At 36.6% G+C, this 21,445-nt stretch overlaps 1 protein-coding gene across 1 annotated transcript in view; it reads right to left on the reverse strand.

Moving 5' to 3' along the window:
• Alk (Anaplastic lymphoma kinase) overlaps positions 1–21,445 on the reverse strand; it is a 1,114,821-nt gene that overhangs the window by 233,644 nt on the left and 859,732 nt on the right. Inside the window, exons 15-16 of the mRNA XM_067113483.1 lie at positions 20,951–21,113; positions 5,303–5,458 (exon numbers count right to left, since the gene is read on the reverse strand). Coding sequence (XP_066969584.1) covers positions 5,303–5,458; positions 20,951–21,113 — 319 coding nt within the window. The remainder of the gene's footprint in view (positions 1–5,302; positions 5,459–20,950; positions 21,114–21,445) is intronic.

Genomic DNA, 21,445 nt, shown 5'->3' on the forward strand with positions numbered 1-21,445 from the left:
TTGCTTTCCAGTAAAAATCAGATTGAAATAAAATGACATTGAAAAAAAGGTTAAGGTACCAAAATATTTCGGGGAAATGCTCACTAGCCCCTAGGTACCTACTTAAAGAAGTTTCATGAATATAAGAAAAAAATATAAAATGTTCACCTTTAAACTAATCTGTGACCTTGAGGGCAGAAATCACGATCAAACACTAAAAAATCATATCTTAGACCTCTGATTCTCAGTTTCTGAGATCTATGGAAAAACTAAAAGACAATTGATTTTAAACTGACCTGTGAACTAGCAACTAGGTCAAAATAGAAATATTTGATGAAAATAATCCCAAAACCTCCACAATACCAAGTTTCCAGAAAACGTAAAAGGCATGGAGGAGACTAGTAATATGGATAATAATACCGATAATACCATACAACGTATTCGTATAATAATAATAATAATAATAATAATAATAATAATAATAATAATAATAATAATAATAATAATAATAATAATAATAATAATAATAATATAATGATGACCGACGGACCAATGAAAAAAGTACAGTGCCAGGTAATGAGATAGGAAAATATTGGCATAAAAAGAAATTTACAGAGAATGCAAAAACTTTCAGGATTAAAGGAGTAAATGAAACTGCGCTGAAAAAATACGGGCTTGGTAAAGCAGTGGAACTTCCGTGCAATAAACTGAAGTAAAACAAGTTGAACGATTTTGCAGAACCTGGGGAGTGGAGCAACTGACAGCGGAACGAAGTAGGAAGGGTTTAGGGACTGCTGACTCAAAGGTCTCTGCCATCAGCGTATGAGGAAATGGCGGCAGTATGATCACGCGTGGAAGGAGAGGCAGGAAGTCAACCGATACAAAATAAGGTCGCCTCGTTTCTGGAGAGAATGGGGTGAGACAGGTTTATAAAACGGTGGAAGATGCAGATGCGGATATTAGAAAATAGAAAAATAATGGGCAGACGAATTAAGAACAGATGACAGGAGCAATGTTACTGTAGGGAGAAACTACGCACTGTTAATAAGGCTGCACTGAAGAGTGATGAAGACTCCCCATGACCTTAGTCCCTGAATTCATCTTTTCTAAAGGAAAATTTCTTTTTTATGAAAAAAGTGTGTATGTATGTACAAGAAAGCATGCAAATCAACATATTCTCATCATACTACTCTAGTCAAGTTCTCGAAAAATATTAACGATAAAAAAAAAAGAGTAAAATAATAAATCTTGTAAAGCCAGCTCCCTGGACTTCCTGCTTGGACAATTATCTTTTATCTAATCCAATCCACATCAAAGGTCTTTTATTTTCAGTTGATTCCTTTTTTACATAACTTTCGTCTTGTGTTTTTCGTTCATTTTCTGACTCTCAAAGGAGAGAAAATTCTTCTGCGCCCAACAAAACGGACTTGAAGACAAGAAAATCAATACAGTTCTGGTTGTGTACATTAATTTCAATCGTATCTATTTGTCCTTCAAACAGATCATTATTTGCTTGACATATACTTTCATGAAAAAAAAAGAAAACTCTAATACTGAATTTGTTGTAAAACGAAATATATAATTCAGCGGCTAAACGATTTACTTCAGGCCAAACTCACTCAAGAAGCCGGGTTGGCTTTTAAGAGACTGCCATTAAGGAGCCCTGATAACTGGTTTTAAAAGCCGAAATGAGATACCTGCCGGCTAGAATTCTCGTTCCATATTCTTCTCCTTTCTTACTTGAACGTAATTCTGTGCCATAAGAAAGGAACAATTTTCGTTCTCATGCTGCCTTGGTTCTTTTATAATTATACTTGCAGCCCTCGGTACTATTCTTTTCTGCAGTTAAGTCTTACCCTAATGAGTCAGCTCATCAAAAATCTTATCCTTTGATTCCTTAACTTTCCTTTTGTAAGTTGCTGGAAGTTTTGCTCTTTTTTCCTCCGTTATATGTTCCAGGCGAAGTTTCTAATGTCCACGTGGAGATAATATAAAAATGGCATTTTGTTATTTAACAACTGCAATGTTGTATGTAAAAAACTGGGAAAAATTAACGTCTGTCGCCTCATCTGCTGTTGGTAATGTCATATCTAACTAGGGAAACTTTAAAGGAGAACATCTTTGTGATATACAATATGTAAACGCTTAATCTAAGCATGTTTTATTTAGCAAGCTAGAAATTCGTTTACTAAGTAGACGCAGATGAACTTACACTGATTCCATTCACCATATTTCAATAGGCTTCCTAGTCGAACTACAAAAGGTCCGTTTATTCTGACTTACCGAACTCAGGAAGATTGTCCCCACTTAGAAAACAAATCGATGACGCTACTGATTTTTACCTTAAACTTTTACCTGCAAACATTTTCCTTTTTACTATTAATATTCTATATATTCTTCTCAGCCACTGCCGGTTTATCAGTATAAAACTGGAAGTTGGGAATAACTCAGCTTCGTAACCGAGAACAGTTATACAATTTTAAATACAAAATATACTAAAAAGACATGTCATAACAAACTAGATCAAGAAATGTCTAAATGCATATCCTTCACGCACCTCCCTCTTCCTTTGTTCGACAAATGAATCAACTTGTTTATCTTGACCTATTGTCAAACACACAGTTTCGCCAAGCAAATATACTACCAATGACTGTCTAGTAATTATTATCTGAAAAATAACTATCATTCAGTGCCTGTAACTTCTGAAAACAATTTTTTTTGTACTTTGCAAAAGGTGATAGCGATTCACATGACGACAAATTCAGAGCAAAATATTCAGGCCGGTTTTTTTTTATAGTTAGGAACGAAGAGCGGATATGAATAAGTAACTATTAACAGCTAAATATAATTCACAGAGAGGGCAAAACACTACGTTTTTCAGTTCACACAGGAAACGACTCGTTTTTCGTTTGAAATGATACAATTCTAAGAGAAATGAAGTTCTTCCTTATTGCATTTTCTGTTTCGAGTGATGCTTAGATTTTGTATTCTTCTACCCCCGGAAATCAAGCAAAAATGATCGAGAATAAATTACGAAGACTTTAAAATATAATATATATTTTTTATAAGCCTCCTTAATAAAGGAATCGCGCCTATGAATTTCTCAAGCGGGGATCATAATCACACGTTTGTATATGTATAGAAATACCAGCAAATGGATTCGCACCTTTTAAAAACGAACTCCGTCCTACGGCAGTAAATATACTTCTTATTTTGGAAGATACTGCAAATATATTTTGTCATATTGCTATTATCAACAAAATTAATTATAACGTTTACAAGAAATTCCTGTAAGTAATAATGATTAACTGTATGGACCAACATCCATACTCATCTAACAGACTATATTATAATAAGTTTCGCATCACATGGTTGTTTACCGAAAGCTACCTGCAAACATCATCCGTCTTTTTCCGCCTCTCTCTGCTACAATATTCACACTCCTTTTGTCAGGTTCTTCCAACTAAAGTTGTTTGATCATTCACATTTCATGCATCATTCTCGATCAGCCATTTTTCGTTTGTTTGTCAATCTATCTTTTATCAGTGCAGATAACTGAAGTCACTTCTGCTTTACCTGCATTGAAAGCGTTTGTTGTCCTACATGGTACCTTGTAAGTCCTGTTGCATGGCAAATAATTCTAAATATTCCTGTTGTGACTTAAAGGGCCCTGCTCCTGGTTTTGCATGTTATATTTGATACTGATCGGTCCTTCCTATATATTCTTTTAAAAAGATAAAATCCTTCATGAGGGGGACGCTTACGCAAAATTCATGCGTGGGTTGGTTAGCAAGGATAACTTCGTTGTGAATAATAATAAAAGCTTAAGAGTGCTTGCTTTTTAGATAACGACTATGTTTATAAATTTGTGCCTTTTTTACCGTAACGACAGGATGGGGTGCCTCCTCACACCACATCCCAATATACCAGGGATACCAGAACGACGGCCTGATTTATAATATCTGGAGTCACACAAATAAAGAGGAACAAGGCAAAAAAAAAAAAAAATAAAAAAAAAATAAATAAATAAATAAAATAAAAATATATAAATAAATATATAAGCAATTTTCTTACATAAGTGAGGTAATGAGATACGGTGGTGAAAAAGTTACTGAGGAGCTGACCAGGGTGTGTAACGTATGTCTGGATACGATAAAAGTTCAGAAGCATGTGGATAAAAGCAATAATGGTTCTTTGTATAAGGTTGAAAATGGTAGAGGGAGCTGCAAGAATTACAGGGGCTAAAATTATCTACCAAACCTAGATATGTGTATTGAATGATTTGGTTTGAAGAAAAAAAAGCTAACAGAAGGACTGATAAGAGAAAAACAGTGCAGATTTAAAAACTAAAGTGGAAATATGTTATAATTTGTGGGCGTGAGAATATCTAGTTTGGTGTAAAAATGGGGCTGTGACAGAGACGTGTTACGTCTTTGTGGTTGCTTATTGTCTCTATGGCTGTAGTGCTGTGAGAAGCCAGAGAAAGGACAACAGACTTAGGTATAGTGGTATAGAATAAGATAGATCATTGTAAAGGCTGGAGAATATAAGTATTTGGGAGTAAAACTTTGAGATGCCAGTAGGATGAGATAAGAGGTGAGTTACAGAATACTTGAAGAACGGATGGTAGTTGTAAGAAGGATTGTTAAGCCAACTCATCTCTGAGAAAGTGAAGTGTAGATGCTGAGTACTGATGGCGGGGAAAAAAGATGGAAGCCATAAAGATGATTGTTTCATTAGAATATGTGGCATAAGGAGAATTATAGGGGTGAGAAATGAGAAGATACGCTGGTGTAGGAAAATAAATGAGAAGATACGTTGGTGTAGGAAAAGGTTACTGTATGAAATGATGTTTTAGTGTGATTTGAGATGGTCTGGTCATGTGGAAAGAATGGAGGACTGAAAAATGTACAATTATGAAATGTTAGTATGAAGGAGAGGAAAACCTACGAAGCCGCAGACAGAAAGTATGAAATAAGCACTGGGAAGGATGGGTTTCAATATTTAGAAAGGCTGAGAGAGAATAAAAGGCAGATTTGAGAGGCGCAGTATGTATAAGGGGGTTCAACATTGCTGATGAGGCGTCTGAAAAGGTGTAAGAAACAGCTGATGCTGTTTTGAACACGGAGGTTTCATCCACAATTCACCAGATACATTAGGAATATGTCAGGGATCTTTACCTTTTCCTATACAGGCATATATACTGTGCCTATAAAGTGTTCGAATGGGAACATTTCTTGCAACTAGTTGTAAACATAGCATATTTACTTAGCATACATGCGGCCGAGTGTTTGTTGAAGACGCAAGAGGTCTGTGTACTCACCCGAAAGACGAAAGAGGCGCCGCCCCCTCCTCCTCCCCCTCCAGGTGAAGAGCTTCCTTTGATGCGGTGCACGATATCCACTTTATCGAGCTTCTCCCAATCGCTGATGTCTGGGGGCTCTTTGCGGCTATTGCAGGCCTTTTTCTGTTCCGACGACTGAAGATATCAAGAAAGAGGGAAAAAGGTTACTCACATCATAATATCGTATCATTTTATTTATTAACGTAAATCAATCCATTTTAAGCAAAAATAAACATAACTGAATAGAATTGGCTTTTGAGATAGATGCGGAGAGCTCACGTCCCTGGATATACTGTGAAACATGAATGCAGGTCCTGCTAGGGAATTTAATTTAAACTTTTGCAATGCATATTTCTGGAACTTCAAAACATGTATGGTGCACAAACAGCAACTATATATATATATATATATATATATATATATACATATATATATATATATATATATATATATATATATATATATATATATAATATATATATTATATATATATATATATATACATGCGTATACAGAAATAATAATAAAAAAAAAACCACTGGCATCGCCATAAACCTTAGCTACAATTCCTCCGTCCCAATTCCCAAGTTGAATAAAAGTGAAGTTTTGCACAACGGAAAAACCTAAAGCTTATCTTCGAGCGTAGGCGGTATGGGATTCACCTGAAATTGCTTTTGGATGAGAAACTGAATGCATTTAAAGAATGTTAAGGGCTTTAGTGTAGCTAATTTGGTTGTTTTCCGATTTCTTACAATGTCTTTCATACGCTTTATTCCTAGCGGTCTTCCTGTCACTAGAAACAGTACCTACGCGTGCAATAGCAATACAGGTTATTGTTCTGGGCAGATACGATTGTTTTATGAAATCGCACACCTCACACATACATGAATACATTTATTTATACATGCATGTTCAATATGCATACATAAGAGCGAGTTAATATATTTTTGCACAAGATGCCCATTTGCGTACGACGTGAAACACTCAGGAGGCACGAAGCCCAGGAAATAATTCCAAGACAAAAAAGGAAGGCGAAAAAAAGAAGGAAGTAATCTTGGAAAGTGAAATTCCATTCTTATCTCTGTGCCCCGGGGACTTCCACCTCCCTGTTCCGGGAACAAGTGGAGAGAGGGGGGAAAAAAAAATAAAATGAACTTTCCTCACAAATTCCTAGTGAAGTCAAGTTGTTTACAGAGTCGCGGGACAATCTCATCTCTGCTCGTTACTACTTTTCCTGTCCTTGAATTTAAGTATTCAAATCCTCGCTCCTTCGATTTTTTTTCCTTCACCTTCGCAATATCTCAGTATCAGTTTACATTGAAGGTATACGCTGTAAAAGAACCTTGCAGATTTGAGGGGAAAACCTAAATTATTGAGATTTTAATCTGTAAGTCAGTATATGAGAGAACTACTGTAGGTCTCATCATCCACACACCGACTCCAGAAAAGGATAGGCAAATAGCGTTTCCAAATTTGTTGCTGTTAAAAGTAATTACATAAATAACATTCTCCTGCAAGTTAGCGATTTTATTTCAATACTGAATCCAATTTCTTCTCTAATTTGTTACATTGATTTTATTTACCCTCGTCTATCGTCTGAAATCTTGTCATCTTTCCTCAAATAATATTTCATTGCAAGGCCACAGCTTAGGTTCCTTTAGTTTGATTATTCTTTCAATTTATAAATTGAATCTTAATAAACTATGAGCTCTTATAACAAACAAGTAAAAAATGAGCCGAAGTTCCTTCGGCGCAATCGAGTTTTATGTACAGCGTATAATCAAGGCCACCGAAAACAGACCTACCTTTCGGTGGTCTCGGTATAATGCTGTATGAGCCGCGGCCCATGAAACTTTAATCACGGCCCGGTGGTGGAATATCCTATATCGTTGCCGGAGGCAAGTTTATGGCTAACTTTAACCTTAAATAAAATAAAAAGTACTGGGGCTAGAGGGCTGCAATTTGGTATGTTTGATGATTGGAGGGTGGATGATCAACATACCAATTTGCAGCCCTCTAGCCTCAGTAGTTTTTAAGATCTGAGGGCGGACAGAAAAGTAAGGACAGGAAAAAAGTACAGACAGAATAAAGTGCAGACGGACAGAAAAAGCCGGCACAACAGTTTTCTTTTACACAAATCTAAAATGTGAATAATCACCAGGTTTGGGGTTACCTATTTCTTTCTGACATTGAACTGGTCACTGCCTTATTACCCTGTCTTCCTGATGGTATAGATGTTTCCCAAATCCATTCACACTAAACGTTCGAGTTACATTTTAAACAAACAGCCAACTAAAAAAAAAGAAAGATAAACTCAAGTATGGAAACTAGTGTTAAGTAGAGAGTTAAACCACGTCTTTGATACTTGAATCATTTCACAGGCCGTAGTGCGGAATAACAACTAAAAATTGTTACCTTTTCTTTTTTACATGTCGAATAAGCACTGATAGATCTGAAAACCATGGGCTACAACGGTCTTGCAAACGCTCAGTTGTTCAGTTCTTGAAAAAAATTGTGTATCATATTTAAACTCTAAAAAATTCACCAAGGAAGTAAAATTTGCCTGGCAAGTGTTTTTCATAAATCATTACATTTTCAACAGATGAAACTGAGAATTAATAAAAAATGGTGAGAAGGATGTGAAACGCAAGCGCGCCACTGAATTAACACACATACACACATTACACAATATATATATATATATATATATATATATATATATATATATATATATATATATATATATATATATATATATATCTGAGTTATTTGGGACGTGTAATGAAATCAAGGTTTCTTCGAATCGAGCACATTCCTTCGGTGCACAAGTAATCAGTCAGTCCATCATTTTCTAATATCCGCTTCCATCCACCTCCCACGCGGTGTGTCCGATTCCTTTCACAAGAGCAGAGAATAATCTCCGATGAAGAGAAGTCCACGCCTCCTTATCTCTCAAGAAGGAAGAGCTATTTCACACCCTTCAGAACCCTCTGTCAGGGAGAAGGTTTTCCCATCGCGGTGTGAACTGGAGCGGACGTTCGCTCTGAATAGCCAGAGAGATTGGGTCCGTCAGAGAGTCCGCGGTAACCCTTCTCAGTTTCTATAGACGGTCCCCACGCCTCCTGCCTGGGCTACGATATAATATTTGCCAGTCAAAAACCTCAATTTACGTTCACAGCCGCAAGGGGACAGGACCTTTCCCCTCTACAAAAGAGACTGAAACGTCTCCATTGAATAATTACCGTTTTTTTTGGTGGGGTAAACACTTGAATTTAACAGGAAATGTTTTAGATGGCCTTACGTAACTGACTAAGCATGAATACGTAGTAATGGCAAAATGACGAATAATAAAATAAATGATAAATATCTGTTTATGAGTAATCTTCATATCCCGAAGATGAAGTTCCTTCTGTACATGGCATATATCGGTGGCAGGTATCGAATGCATTTATCACTTTATTGAGACGACTGAAACAGGTTTTTTTTTTTCAAACTTGATGAGGTAACCTATTAAGATCAGTGCATTCAGTTCGAAAATGCCAATTTACTTGTGAACCTGACAACACTGAATCTTGTGAAATTCACTCAATTCTGAATCCAGTTCATCAGTGGCGGAAAGAATGAGTTACGAAATTCAGGTTATTAAGGCAAGTACGAGAACAACTTCAGCCGTTAAGCGCTAAAGGAGGGAGTTTGTGTGGTTCGACAGCAAAATAACATAAAAAAAAAATAAAAGAGATGAAGCGTATCCTATAAAAAAATGTCAGAATAAAATCCTTTTTAGAATCTATTTAACCCACTTTTATATAAGCTTTTTCTTGCTTCTAATCACCCCACTAGATCAACTGGTTTTTGTAGGCTAACGTAGAATTGGTTTGGCTACCGTCAACGAACATGATTTCTGTTCAGACTTTAAAATACTTTAAAATTTCGATAAAATGCTTTATAAACGATTCAATCGCTTCAAATATAATCAATAAATACAGACACACCTTACCCACGCAACTTTCATTATAAAAAAAAAAATCAGGTAAATAAAAATCAAGGAGTACGTCCTCTTCCTCCACAAACAAAAACACACCACTCCTATTTATCTGATGATGACGACATAAAGAAATCGTATTACAAGGAATACTGTCCATTTGCGGAATTACAGAAGATGAACGCTCTCGACTTTAATCCGACAGCCCGTCTTCTTCAACAAGCATTTAAGTCACAATTCTAAATCATTGTCAACGTCAGGACCCTGCAAGCAAGCTAAAATATTATAAAAATATTAAACGAAAATGCCCGCTGTCAGTTGTAAGACCTATTCCTTATAACATCTGGGAACTATGTCAACACCTTTGATAACACGTGCGAAAAAAACTTAAGTCTCCCCAAATTTATTTTAAAGGCTGTTTCTGCAGCAATGTAGTGGGTAAGAAGCCTTAATTCCCAACGTATTTTCTTTATAAATTCTTACATGTTACCTCGTTATTGAAAAGTCAAAACTACAAGAGAAGCTGGAGGAAAACATCCTGTCCCTTGTGGGCAGAGCGACGACCCTATGGCCGCGTAATGACGAGTGACGTCTGATACAAAGCCAGTGTCAGGCTCCTGTCCAAACAGGAGCAGCCCGGGGGCAGAGGTGTATATACCAAGGAACTCTTCGACAGCTGCTTATGTGGTAATTTCCAGGGAAGGCTCTAAGAGGAAGAAAAGAAATCTCACGGGAACTTCTGGAGGCCGACAAATGCCCTGACTACCTATTCCAAGTTAAATGAAGAATTTGGTTAGACAACGTACTGGACTGAGACGTGAGGATAGGATAAACAACTGCGCCCTTTAGATAGCTGAAGGAAAAAAAATTCAATATGACCTTTGCTTAAAACTGTGTTTCCTACATTAAAAAAAAGCTCTTGGGTGAATTATACAAACTGAGACCATAATAACGTAACATAAACGTGAAATCACAAATGCAGGACTCTGAAAGGATATATTGTCTTTAAGGGTGTATCACTAAAGGATATTTTCAGGCATTTTTAACATCTTGTCGCCAACCTCTGCATGAAATCCACGTTTTTTTTTTTTTTTTTTAAATATCAGTGTTGGCGCAAAGATGAACTAGCTTTGTTCGTTTCAGCTGTGTCACACGAACACGAATATGCGCGAGTTAAATTCTGGTATCTGTACTGATTAGTGGACTAAACAAAAGTGAAAAATGACGCCATATGTAACTAGTTTTATGATCTTAAAACTTTGAAAACTAGTGCTGAAATTTCACGTTGCAGAAATTACTGGGTCTGACAAATCATGTTCATAAATTTGCAGTAACTTTTCACGTCTGCCAGAACGAGAGACGGATCCCATTAGCGTCAGCAGTCCCATGAATTAAGGGTAACAGAATCCAGAAACTTTATAAGAAATCACAACCATTTCTCTTGAGGTAGCCAATCAATGAGCGCCCCGAGCCGTCCCACAGTTACCCAATGAGCGAGAAGATTAAGAAAACAAATCAAGATTTCTCGAGAGATAAGACTTTTAATTTCTTCTCAACAGGATATGGCTCTCTGACCACCCTGCTAATATAAATAGGTATAATTTTCTTCAAGCCTTGAGATGTTATCAAGAATTTTATTGGCGTTAAAATAGCCTATCTATAACGGAGTTTCATGGTTTTTAAATTGATTCTTCCTGATGCTATATTCGAGGTTTCAGGGTCAATTCTAATTGGATTCCTACTAATCAGTAGCCGGAAATGCTGAGACGCCTCAGTCCTTTGCAGATATCAGGTAAGGTAATTTCGAAAAAGCTCATTCATAACATCCTTAACTTTTGTACTCTTTCAGTATGGTATCTAAATCACAGTAATCTAAACAAAACAGTATTTTTCTGTTTGCAATTAAAAATATATATTTCTGGGAGTCGAAACTGATCATTTATGTCGGCATTTCATTCTTTATAATCGACTTTAACATCAATTCTCGTTACAAGTGAATGATTATGGACAGATCTTTCACAGCTACTTTCATACATAAACTGTTACAGATGAAGTATGTAATTTACCAAACGTCCAACCTCATCTGAGCAAGTAAGCATCGACCGTCTAGGTTCATTTTGCCCCAAAAAGACATGGGTATTTATACGGAGAATGTTTGCAGCAGAAAAAAAAAGTATTTTCATAAATATTCTTCTTCCCTAACAATGCATAAAGAAGGATGACGAAACTTATTTTTGACTTATCTTAAAACTGGGTCTAACGTCTCAACACTGAGGTAAATTCTAACGTCTCAACACTGAGGTAAATTCTAAGTATGTCTTCCAGTCCTTTCTAAAAAAGGACGGACATCACATTTCTGGGGAGCTAGCTTAACCTCCATCCCAAGGGGTAAATTAACTTGGGGATAATGTTTACTTACCCAAATAAATGGATTGGTAAGCGTAGAATATATTTTACTAAAGTCAAGAGGGGCCCACCTTTAAGTAAATAGCACCATTTAAAACAGATAGATGGACGCACATTTACCGATAAACGTATGGGTAAGGAAGAGGTGAGTGGAAGTTTAAAGAGTAAAACGTTTGATTTTGACGGCTTTAAATTTAAAATTACATGATTGAACAAACTTACATAAGCACAACTGATTCTCTGCCATAGGAAATCGCAGCAAAAACAATGATCCTTATTTTGGCCAAAAGAACCCGCACCGTCAGAACATATGAGATTTTTCTTGGTTCAACGAAACGAGAGAAGCTGTTTTGAAAATCTCTCTTTCTCAGTTTAATCTTACCAAGCTCCTAAAAGGAACATCAAAATTTAAGGATACGTGTGAGCGTGAAAACTTGCAGTGCTTAGAACCGGAGAGAAAATGGAAAACAAAAATCGGAAGTTATTTAAAAACTAAGAGACGTCTTACTTCGGCTGAATCCGTAAGCAGACGATATTGCAACTTAAAGTAAAAATGACCAGACTCCAATGCCTTGGTCTATAACATCAACACTTATTAGAACATGCCAGCCATTAAAAGAAAAATTAAATAAATAAATAAAAATAAATCACACTCGAGGTATAAGAAGACTCACTCTCTTCACGGACTAACAGTAACATCCAACCTCGTCCAGTGTAATTTTATTTAGTGGTTTTCAATATGACCTTCGTTTCCGTCGATGACAGAACACATCAGGGTTCGCCATCACTCACCTGTCGTGTGGAAATATTGAACATTTTTTTTTCGGGTCAGTTTCTCCATCATCTATTTTTTTTTTTCACTGCAAGTGACGAAAACTTTTTTGTGGGTTAAAGGTCAGTCTGATGAAAGTTGGCAAATGCCTCAGATGAAATCCTTTTACACTATCTTTTTAATTTCATTTTAAAATGGTACTTTAGAATACCTCCCTCACAACCGTATGTAAGTATTGTGTCCTTGAACACAATATTCTGCGCCTACTGAATCACGGAAACAATAAAAACCATGCGTCTGAACAACTTTTTGTTGTTAATATCTGTGTTAGCTTGATTAGTTTTGTGGCCACTCATAGCCACAAAACCTCCGCAATTGCGAAGATATGAATTATTCAACAGGCTCACTAATTGTTTTAATCTACATGCTAATATGACTGCCATTCCCAGTATAAAAGTTATATCAGATTTAGATTTAAGAATTAAGTGAGGAGTATTTTACTAATTACAAATGATTAATCTAACTGTCGTAAATTAAGTAACTTGAAAAGAAGACTGAATTAAATTCAAGAAATTATCGTAAAAGAAATTGACAATTTTCTTAACGCAAATCTATGCCCAGTCTCAAAGCGTAATATTTCCTTTTTGGTTATGGCAAGTAAAGACGCAAATATCATGCAACATCTGTCTTACAACATAAACGCTTAACTCGGAACGTCTTAAGTTCTTGTCGCACACCGGTGGTTTGTCTGTCAATGTGAAGAAAATATTGTATCCATCTCATCGTAAATGTCACGTTAACTTCAAGAGATCAATTAACAAATTGCTATATATAATTTTTTTTTTTCGAACTGTAAAATTTTCACCATTACACATAGCTGGAAAGGACTTTTATATTCCACCTACTGTAAGACGTATCCTAAAGTAGAAGGGTGTATATATCCTGGGTATCCTTTCCATGAATTTCATCCATGTAATACTTGTATACAACTGTATCCATATTAAATACATAATGCATGATACGACACAAGCCAAAATGAAACAATGAACGATAAGACATTAGCAAATTGCGTAGAGCAATCACCTTGTACCATCGGACAAAAAATTTCTGAAAAGCCTTTCAAAGTATTTCGGAAGAAAACAAAAATACCTACTGTGTTACTGCAACTCTGCAAGTCTTAAGAGTTTCTCACTGATCTGCTGTTGGCGCTTACAATGACCTCCAGATCTTTTACATTACTTCTACATAGTAAAATATGTAACTAAATGAAATCAAAGTAGGATCCCAGAAAAAAAAGGACTGTTCCTCCAAACTACTGTAAGTATATCATAATATATAAAAGAATTAGGCCTGTAGTTATCTAATGCAAATACTGTAGACAAGTCGAAGAATAAATTCTCGAGAATGTTATGATTACGCATCTATTCCTTAATTGCTTCCCAAAATCACTCGGGCCGTACCAATTCTGAGGTTTTAGACAAAACATTCGAAACGCAAAAGTGTATATTTTCAGTAGCCTTAAACAGTTCTCTCTCTCTCTCATGTATGATCCTCTTACCCAGCCCTCTTTGATGCAACACTTCAATTTGTTTAAAAAAATATTACTTTCATGTCTTGAAGGCGACGTGACTACCATACCCATTTAGTAATTTATTGTGTAAAATAATTTCTTGTATGCCTCAAAACAAGAGAGAGAGAGAGAGAGAGAGAGAGAGAGAGAGAGAGAGAGAGAGAGAGAGAGAGAGAGAGAGAGAGAGCTATTTACGATTTATTGTTATAAACAATCTGTACACCGCAAATATTTAATTAAATGGTTTACTGTTAAAGATTTATTAATGTGTATGCTAATCATTCTTACAAGCAGAACTATAAATCATGAGATTATGTATTAGAGAGAGAGAGAGAGAGAGAGAGAGAGAGAGAGAGAGAGAGAGAGAGAGAGAGAGAGAGAGAGAGAGAGAGCTATTTAAGATTTATTGTTATTAGCATAATCTGTACACCGCAAACATTTAATTAAATGGTTTACTGTCAAGGATTTATCAATGTGTATGCTAATCATTCTTACAGACAGAACTATAAATCATGAGATTATTGAGATTATGTATGAGAGAGAGAGAGAGAGAGAGAGAGAGAGAGAGAGAGAGAGAGAGAGAGAGAGAGAGAGAGAGAAACTGTTGAAGTTTTGCCGTTAGAATCATACACTATGCATTTAATATTTGAAAGCGTTTGCAAATGTTTAACATCGACAGCCAATCGATGGAGAGAGAGAGAGAGAGAGAGAGAGAGAGAGAGAGAGAGAGAGAGAGAGAGAGAGAGAGAGAGAGAGAGAGAGAGAGGCTTACCTAAGATTTAAAGTCAGAAACAGTGTATATGGGTAGCATCTATAGCTAGGGAGGTGAGAGAGGAACTCCCTCAAATAGAGAAACACTAACAGTGTGTGTGGATAACTTCCTACCCTGAGAGAGAGAGAGAGAGAGAGAGAGAGAGAGAGAGAGAGAGAGAGAGAGAGAGAGAGAGAGAGAGAGAGAGAGAGAGGTGATACTGATTCAGTTACCTATTCCCTCCCATACGTGAGGTCATGAGCAAAACAATAATAGGATAAATTTTTCCCTTTTCTTTTCAAATCGCTCATGAAAATGATTGGATACTGTGTTATACTAATTACAGAGCTTCATGTACACAACAGAGGAAAGAAACAAGCCCTTAAATAGATTAAAGCCAAACTATTTCCTCATTCATTTTACTTTTCATCATCTCAATGCAGTACATTTTATTTCAAACGAGGGTTTTGTCTCGACCTTTTTTTTTATTTTCCAAATATCATCCCTTGTGTGTTTGGTGGTGAGGTTTTAAATGGAAAACTACTTTCCTTATATATTTCGGAAGAATAATTTCCCTATCAGCGAACGAAACTTTCTGGAAACCATCTTCAAAATTCTTCTGGTTGATGGCAAATGTCCCAAAGACAAGGCGTGTGTATAGTGATAATAAAACATCTGAGAGCAAGTAAAACTCAGGTACATTTAGTTACATTTTCTTCTTATGAATACGTGCATTAAAGAACCAAAATAAAAATGCAGCATGCTTCAATTAACTAAAAACAAATTGTGTATATGATGATTCGCTGTAAAAATAATTCCTATTCAGCGTTTGAGTCGTTCGGTCTATATCCGTTTGGAGTAAATGTGGCATTTACCCTGATTGAAAAAGGGCCTTCCTCCTCTCCGGTTCTTCCCATTCTACCATGCCTCCTCCTTTCCACCATTTTCTCTCTCTCTCTCTCTCTCTCTCTCTCTCTCTCTCTCTCTCTCTCTCTCTCTCTCTCTCTCTCTCTCTCATCTTGACTCTCCCGTTCTCCTCCTTCCTTCTCTTCGTCGTCCTTCATAGCCTTCACTCCCTAGAAAGTTCAATAGATTCTCCCTCATCGACAACGGTAAGGAGAAGGTGAGCAAAGTGGATTTTCAATCACACTCTCAGGGCGGACATGTTATATTGCCTTGCCATCCTTATTCAATCTCTTCTTGGTGGTTTTCGTTCAGTCATCCCTCTGCACAGATTAAGGATGACCATCTTTGCCTTATTTTTACACAGGAAAAGAACACTTGACGACAATTCCTTTAATTAGACATTTGGAGCACCTGAAAAACAGTGCTGATATTTATTACTGATAACCAACAAAGAATGAAATGGGAACGAAGGTCTCGGTTTTCACTGAGCCTTTTCTAGGTGTTTATATCTAGTGTCCTCCTTGTGTCTATTTCCTCTGTCTACCATGTCCTCTCGAATGCAGTCTCTCTACCTTCTTTCAGGCTTTCCTCTCCTCCGCGTCCCTAGCACTTTCATTTCTGTGATCTCTCCTGCAACATCTCCCCTTCTGATCAGGTGCCCAAACCATTTCAATCTTGATTCTATTGGCGTTTTTCTCATCCGCATCAAACTGATCGAAAGCCACATAAGGTGGTGTGAGATCTCAAAGCATGCAAGACCTCCTTAATTATTCAAATGGCCAGTGGATATTTCGAAAGCGTCACTCCGAAAACCCCTCGATTCATTCGTGGATGTGAGGCGAAGAGGAATGATGACAGAAACAGGCAAATGATAATTACTATTTGGATTAATTGCAGGATCGCAAACTCTACTACGTTATACTTTATGTGATGGGAATTCACACGACAAATGTCTCCTGTTGTTATTCAAACGTCTGTAGCTCAGACCGCACGAGGGACAGTACATGTTAACAAAAATGAAACTATATCGGTGAGAAAAGTAGGTCTCATAATTATTACTAAAAAGAAAAGAAAATAACATGCATGATGCCAGAAGTTTAGAAAATCTATTTGATTTTAGACAATAAGAACGACATATACACGGGAAACTCAGACAAGGTGAATTAACATGACGACAACGTGTAAAATAATCTTAATTTTCTAAGAAAACCCAATCATTATTCCTTAGGTAAACTCGTCAACCAAGTGTGCTCGGTATGCACAGTACATTTTAAAGCTCCATACACAGGCATATAATTTCGTACCATTCTCTTTAAAACTGAAAGTAAATTTATAGAAATATATATGAACAAATTTAAGAGAAAAGTTTAAGTTTTAAACCATCGTAAACCTTACTTCATTATGTTTTGTTACAAGATATTTTCAAAAGATGTTGATTCATAATGAGCGTAAAATAAAAACCAATCTGGAAGAATGCATATTAGATAATATATTAATATACTTTGCAGATTCAGTCACACAAGTCATGATGCATTCAAATGTAAATTCCTGGTAACAAAACACGACTGGAAAATTTATTTTAGCATTTATCAACACTACTCAAGTTTGTCATGTGAAATACTCTTTGCTTCGGAATATAACATTAAAATAAGGAATGAAACCCTAAAAGAGAGAGAGAGAGAGAGAGAGAGAGAGAGAGAGAGAGAGAGAGAGAGAAATTCTCCCTTTTTAATCATGATTTTCATAACTTGATAACAGCAATCCCTCCTCGATTTTCGTCTGAAGATTCTTATTGCCTTTCGACCTCCATCGGTCTTCCACTTCCGTCATGCGTCAATCAATATCCAGTCTTGATCTGATTTCCTCAAACTCCAGTTCGTTCATCTTTGATCAACAGCCTTTCGTCAAGGTTTGTCTTACGTCAATAGCTTCAATTAGGAGACCTTTCAGGATGTGAATATTCCTCCTCCTCCTTTCGTGCGTTTGCTGTCTACAACAGACTGACAAAGGGAAAGTTTTATTTACGTGAAACCTGGCTCCTGGTATTTCCTGATTGGCGAACGTTTTACAGCAATATGCCGTCCTTGAGAACAGAAAATATTTTCTTTTAATTCGCAAATGAATAAGTGAAACTGATTTTCGCTACTATTTTCTTCCATTCCCGTGATGGTTCCCTGGCCCCAATAACGAAAAAGAAGACTATTCTCTATTACTAGTAAATCAGCAGTAATACTATTGGTTCCTCAGCTCATTTAAAGACTATAAAATCTTGAATCCAATTAGCACTTATCAGATTCAAAACATAAATTTTCGTATTCAAAGCTGGCGGGCTATCTTCCCATTAACACATGGTAAAAAGAAGTCCTATATTGTATACTGAACTGCGTGAATTTATAATTATTGGAGCAAAATTCTCTCTCTCTCTCTCTCTCTCTCTCTCTTTCTCTCTCTCTCATATACACACACATATACACTAACTCAAAACCTCAATTCAATAGATCTGACATTAAATTTTGCATGCAACACGTGGATAAATTTAAAATTAGCCAGATTTACAAATATGGTTGAAGCTGTAGGACAATGGCTTAAAACATTTCCACGTTCCTTTATGGAACTCCCTCCGAGACTGGACTCTTGGGTTCCAGTGGAAGCGAGCCGAAAAGCTAAAACGATTCGTCCTTTTCTATGTCGAAATTTGTTTGCAATATCGTTGCTCTAAACCTTCCTAATAACTAATTAAGTGCCCTGACAATCGTCGTCTACTATTAAAGGTTTCCTATAAAATGTGAATAGCAGTCCTCGCTACTTCAGAGCCACCTCAGCTAAAGGGAGCTCACAGCAGTTCAGTTACGGTAACCTTAATAAAATATGCGGTGCAACAAGGACCGTACCTATTTTGCTTCATTTTTGTGTGGTACAGAAGCAATTACAGCTTAGAAAAGTCTAAAATTATGTAGACTACGAAAATAAAACATTGCTAATTTTATAATTTCTGTGATAGCAAACAGGTCTGGATGAAAGTTCATCATAATATTTTTGAAGTTGAAAGGTCGTCCAAATCCAGAATTCAAGAAGTATGGAAAATTTGAGGTTTAAATTGCATTTAACTTAACAGTGATCGTTTCCTTTTTGAGAAAAGTACTATTTTCATCGTGTAAATAATATGTTCAATAAATCCTCCTTAGAATAAAAACATAGTTCTTTTAAAATGAAATAATTTATGACAATGACACTATAACGCTTCTGATATCTTGAGAAAAATGAAAAGGCTAAATTAAAGTATCATTCATAAAAGGTATGTGCTAGCGAAAAAAAAGATTCTTCCCTTAATGTTATCAAAATCGCAAAAAGACGGTACAGCTCACTGACATTAGTCACTGCAGAATTTTCCCTTAGCTATAAATACTTCCTATACCGGGATGCATAAAGACTGAAAAAGGAAAAATCTACAATAATCCACTCCTGACGTAAGCTGCGCATCCCGCCCTTCCATCTCGTCCTACCAAGGAATCCGACACATCATTAGTCAAGGGTCTAATCCCAATAATCAGTCAGGTGACGGTGAATAATTCTTGAGCTTTATTCACGGTGGGATGATTTGTCTTCTCTCTCTCTCTCTCTCTTTCGATCTCGAATAATGCCTCCGCTCCCGACGTTCTTGTGATATATGAGAAGCAATGACAGCATTGAAGGAAGGCTTGGAGGCACGCATTTATATGGACATGGTCTGTTTAACAATATTCTTTTGCAAGATTTCCGATCATGTTAGGGAACTGAACACCCCTCTGTTTTGTTTTACAATGACCTACTCTTAATAAAAGTCCTGATGTTAAGAAACGGAGCAGTAATAAATACATCGAAAATTCTGAATGTATTACTTTATCAGTATCAGTGCCAACTATTCGAAAGAAAATACGTTGAGGAATCACGCGGTATCTTTCAACTAGTGAGGGGCATATAATAAAGGGACAATTACCCAAGATCCCAATTTTGCAGGTGTGTAGTGTAGTGTAGCTCGTGGCTAAGGGTTATGTGGCGTGTATCAAATGTCACAGACAAACCTCCATAAGGCTGACACAGGTGAAACTTCCGCCTGGGAGGAGTCACAAGAATTCTTTTCAGTGTACTGAGTAAGGGGAATATGGGTAAAATTTTCTACTTCGAATCTACAGCGATGTGTATAAATACTAAGAAAAGCAAAGAGAGAATGATTTTGTGCGTATTATTCATAGAAGAAAAGATGTAATATTTCTCTTCCTCTCTTACATTCACTGTGTTATTCGTAATAAAGAACAGTGCTTTTAGGAAAACGCTTTAACTGAAATCAAAATAAGTTTTAAACTCTTCTTTCAAGAAAACAGTCAAGATTCTGAAATTTGTCATTAAAGCCAGTATCAGCAGTTACGTTCCTGCCTAACATACGCAACACAATTTTATCCAAGAAATAATAATAGCCATTTAAACGCACTGAACGTTTATTTAAAAAAAACACATCCAAAGTGAAACCACGGCAAACAACATGTTCTAGAACCCTGGAATGAGTTAACGCTAAAGCCTCTCCTGAACGCGCTATAGTCGCATTCTGCAAGCGACATTTTCGACGGATTCCAACCACAAAGTTGGCACCGCGAGTCGACCCCACTGTCAACCAGTTATGACATTCTTCAACGACTGACTTCCAGGCACCACCCGACCGGTAAATGCTTAACAATTCGAACGTATTTCAAGAATAAAACGTCATGCATTGCTTTAGCGCAAAAACAAAACTCACTAAAACTGACAATAAAAGCAGGACAGTTGTTCTAATAAATTCCAGAGGACTTATATTATGCACAGATAGATTATGCGCAAGCATTTAGAAGTGAATATTGAAGGAATCTTGCGCAAGTCAATTAACATTTGTCTTTTTTACAGAAAACTACTTCACTTTGTATTAAAGATCTCGTTTTAAATTTTCAAGCTAATAAATTCTTTCAGGCTATGATCGTGGCACCACAAATAACAAATAGGAAGTCTTCCTAACAGCTGATACGCTTTGCAAATGAAACCAGAAAAATTATGTTTGTGGAAAGTGGAAAGAAAACTTCATACACTGAATAGAAGGGAGTCTATAACATCTGTCTGTCAATCCACGATATCCCTGACAGCATCTATTCACCGGAAGCATTCAGTTACTTATTCTAAGGATTATTCAATAACAATGAACTAATTTTTACTTTTGAACACTCCGCTGTACTCACCAGTTCTTCTGTATTCTTGCAGGCCGACATGCCCTCTTGCCCCACCAGGATATAGAGCTCGGTTCTCTCATCCAGATAGAAGGTCCCTCTCGCTAAGGCGCCGTACGTCACCCGGTCCTGAGTCTGGACGCCCCCTCCGCCACTGGCTCCCATGGCGATAATTCTGTAAAAAGAAAAAGAAAAAATCTGTACACTGGTACACTTAGATACAAAAGACATGCAAATACAATAATGAGAGAGAGAGAGAGAGAGAGAGAGAGAGAGAGAGAGAGAAGAGAGAGAGAGAGAGAGAGAGAGATGAAGAATGTGCAGAATGGTACAGAAGTACAAAGCTGAACACCACATGGAATTCGACTGTTCATTAAAAAGGAACCCCAAAGAGATGAATTTATCCTCAAGGGTCTAATAAGGTCATTCGTTACCTAATTAATTACAACATACATCCATACCGACATATAAATCTGTACCTGTATATGATTCGATACATGCATATAT

Source organism: Macrobrachium rosenbergii, chromosome 12, assembly GCF_040412425.1.
Source record: "Macrobrachium rosenbergii isolate ZJJX-2024 chromosome 12, ASM4041242v1, whole genome shotgun sequence".
NCBI classification, from domain to species: domain Eukaryota; kingdom Metazoa; phylum Arthropoda; class Malacostraca; order Decapoda; family Palaemonidae; genus Macrobrachium; species Macrobrachium rosenbergii.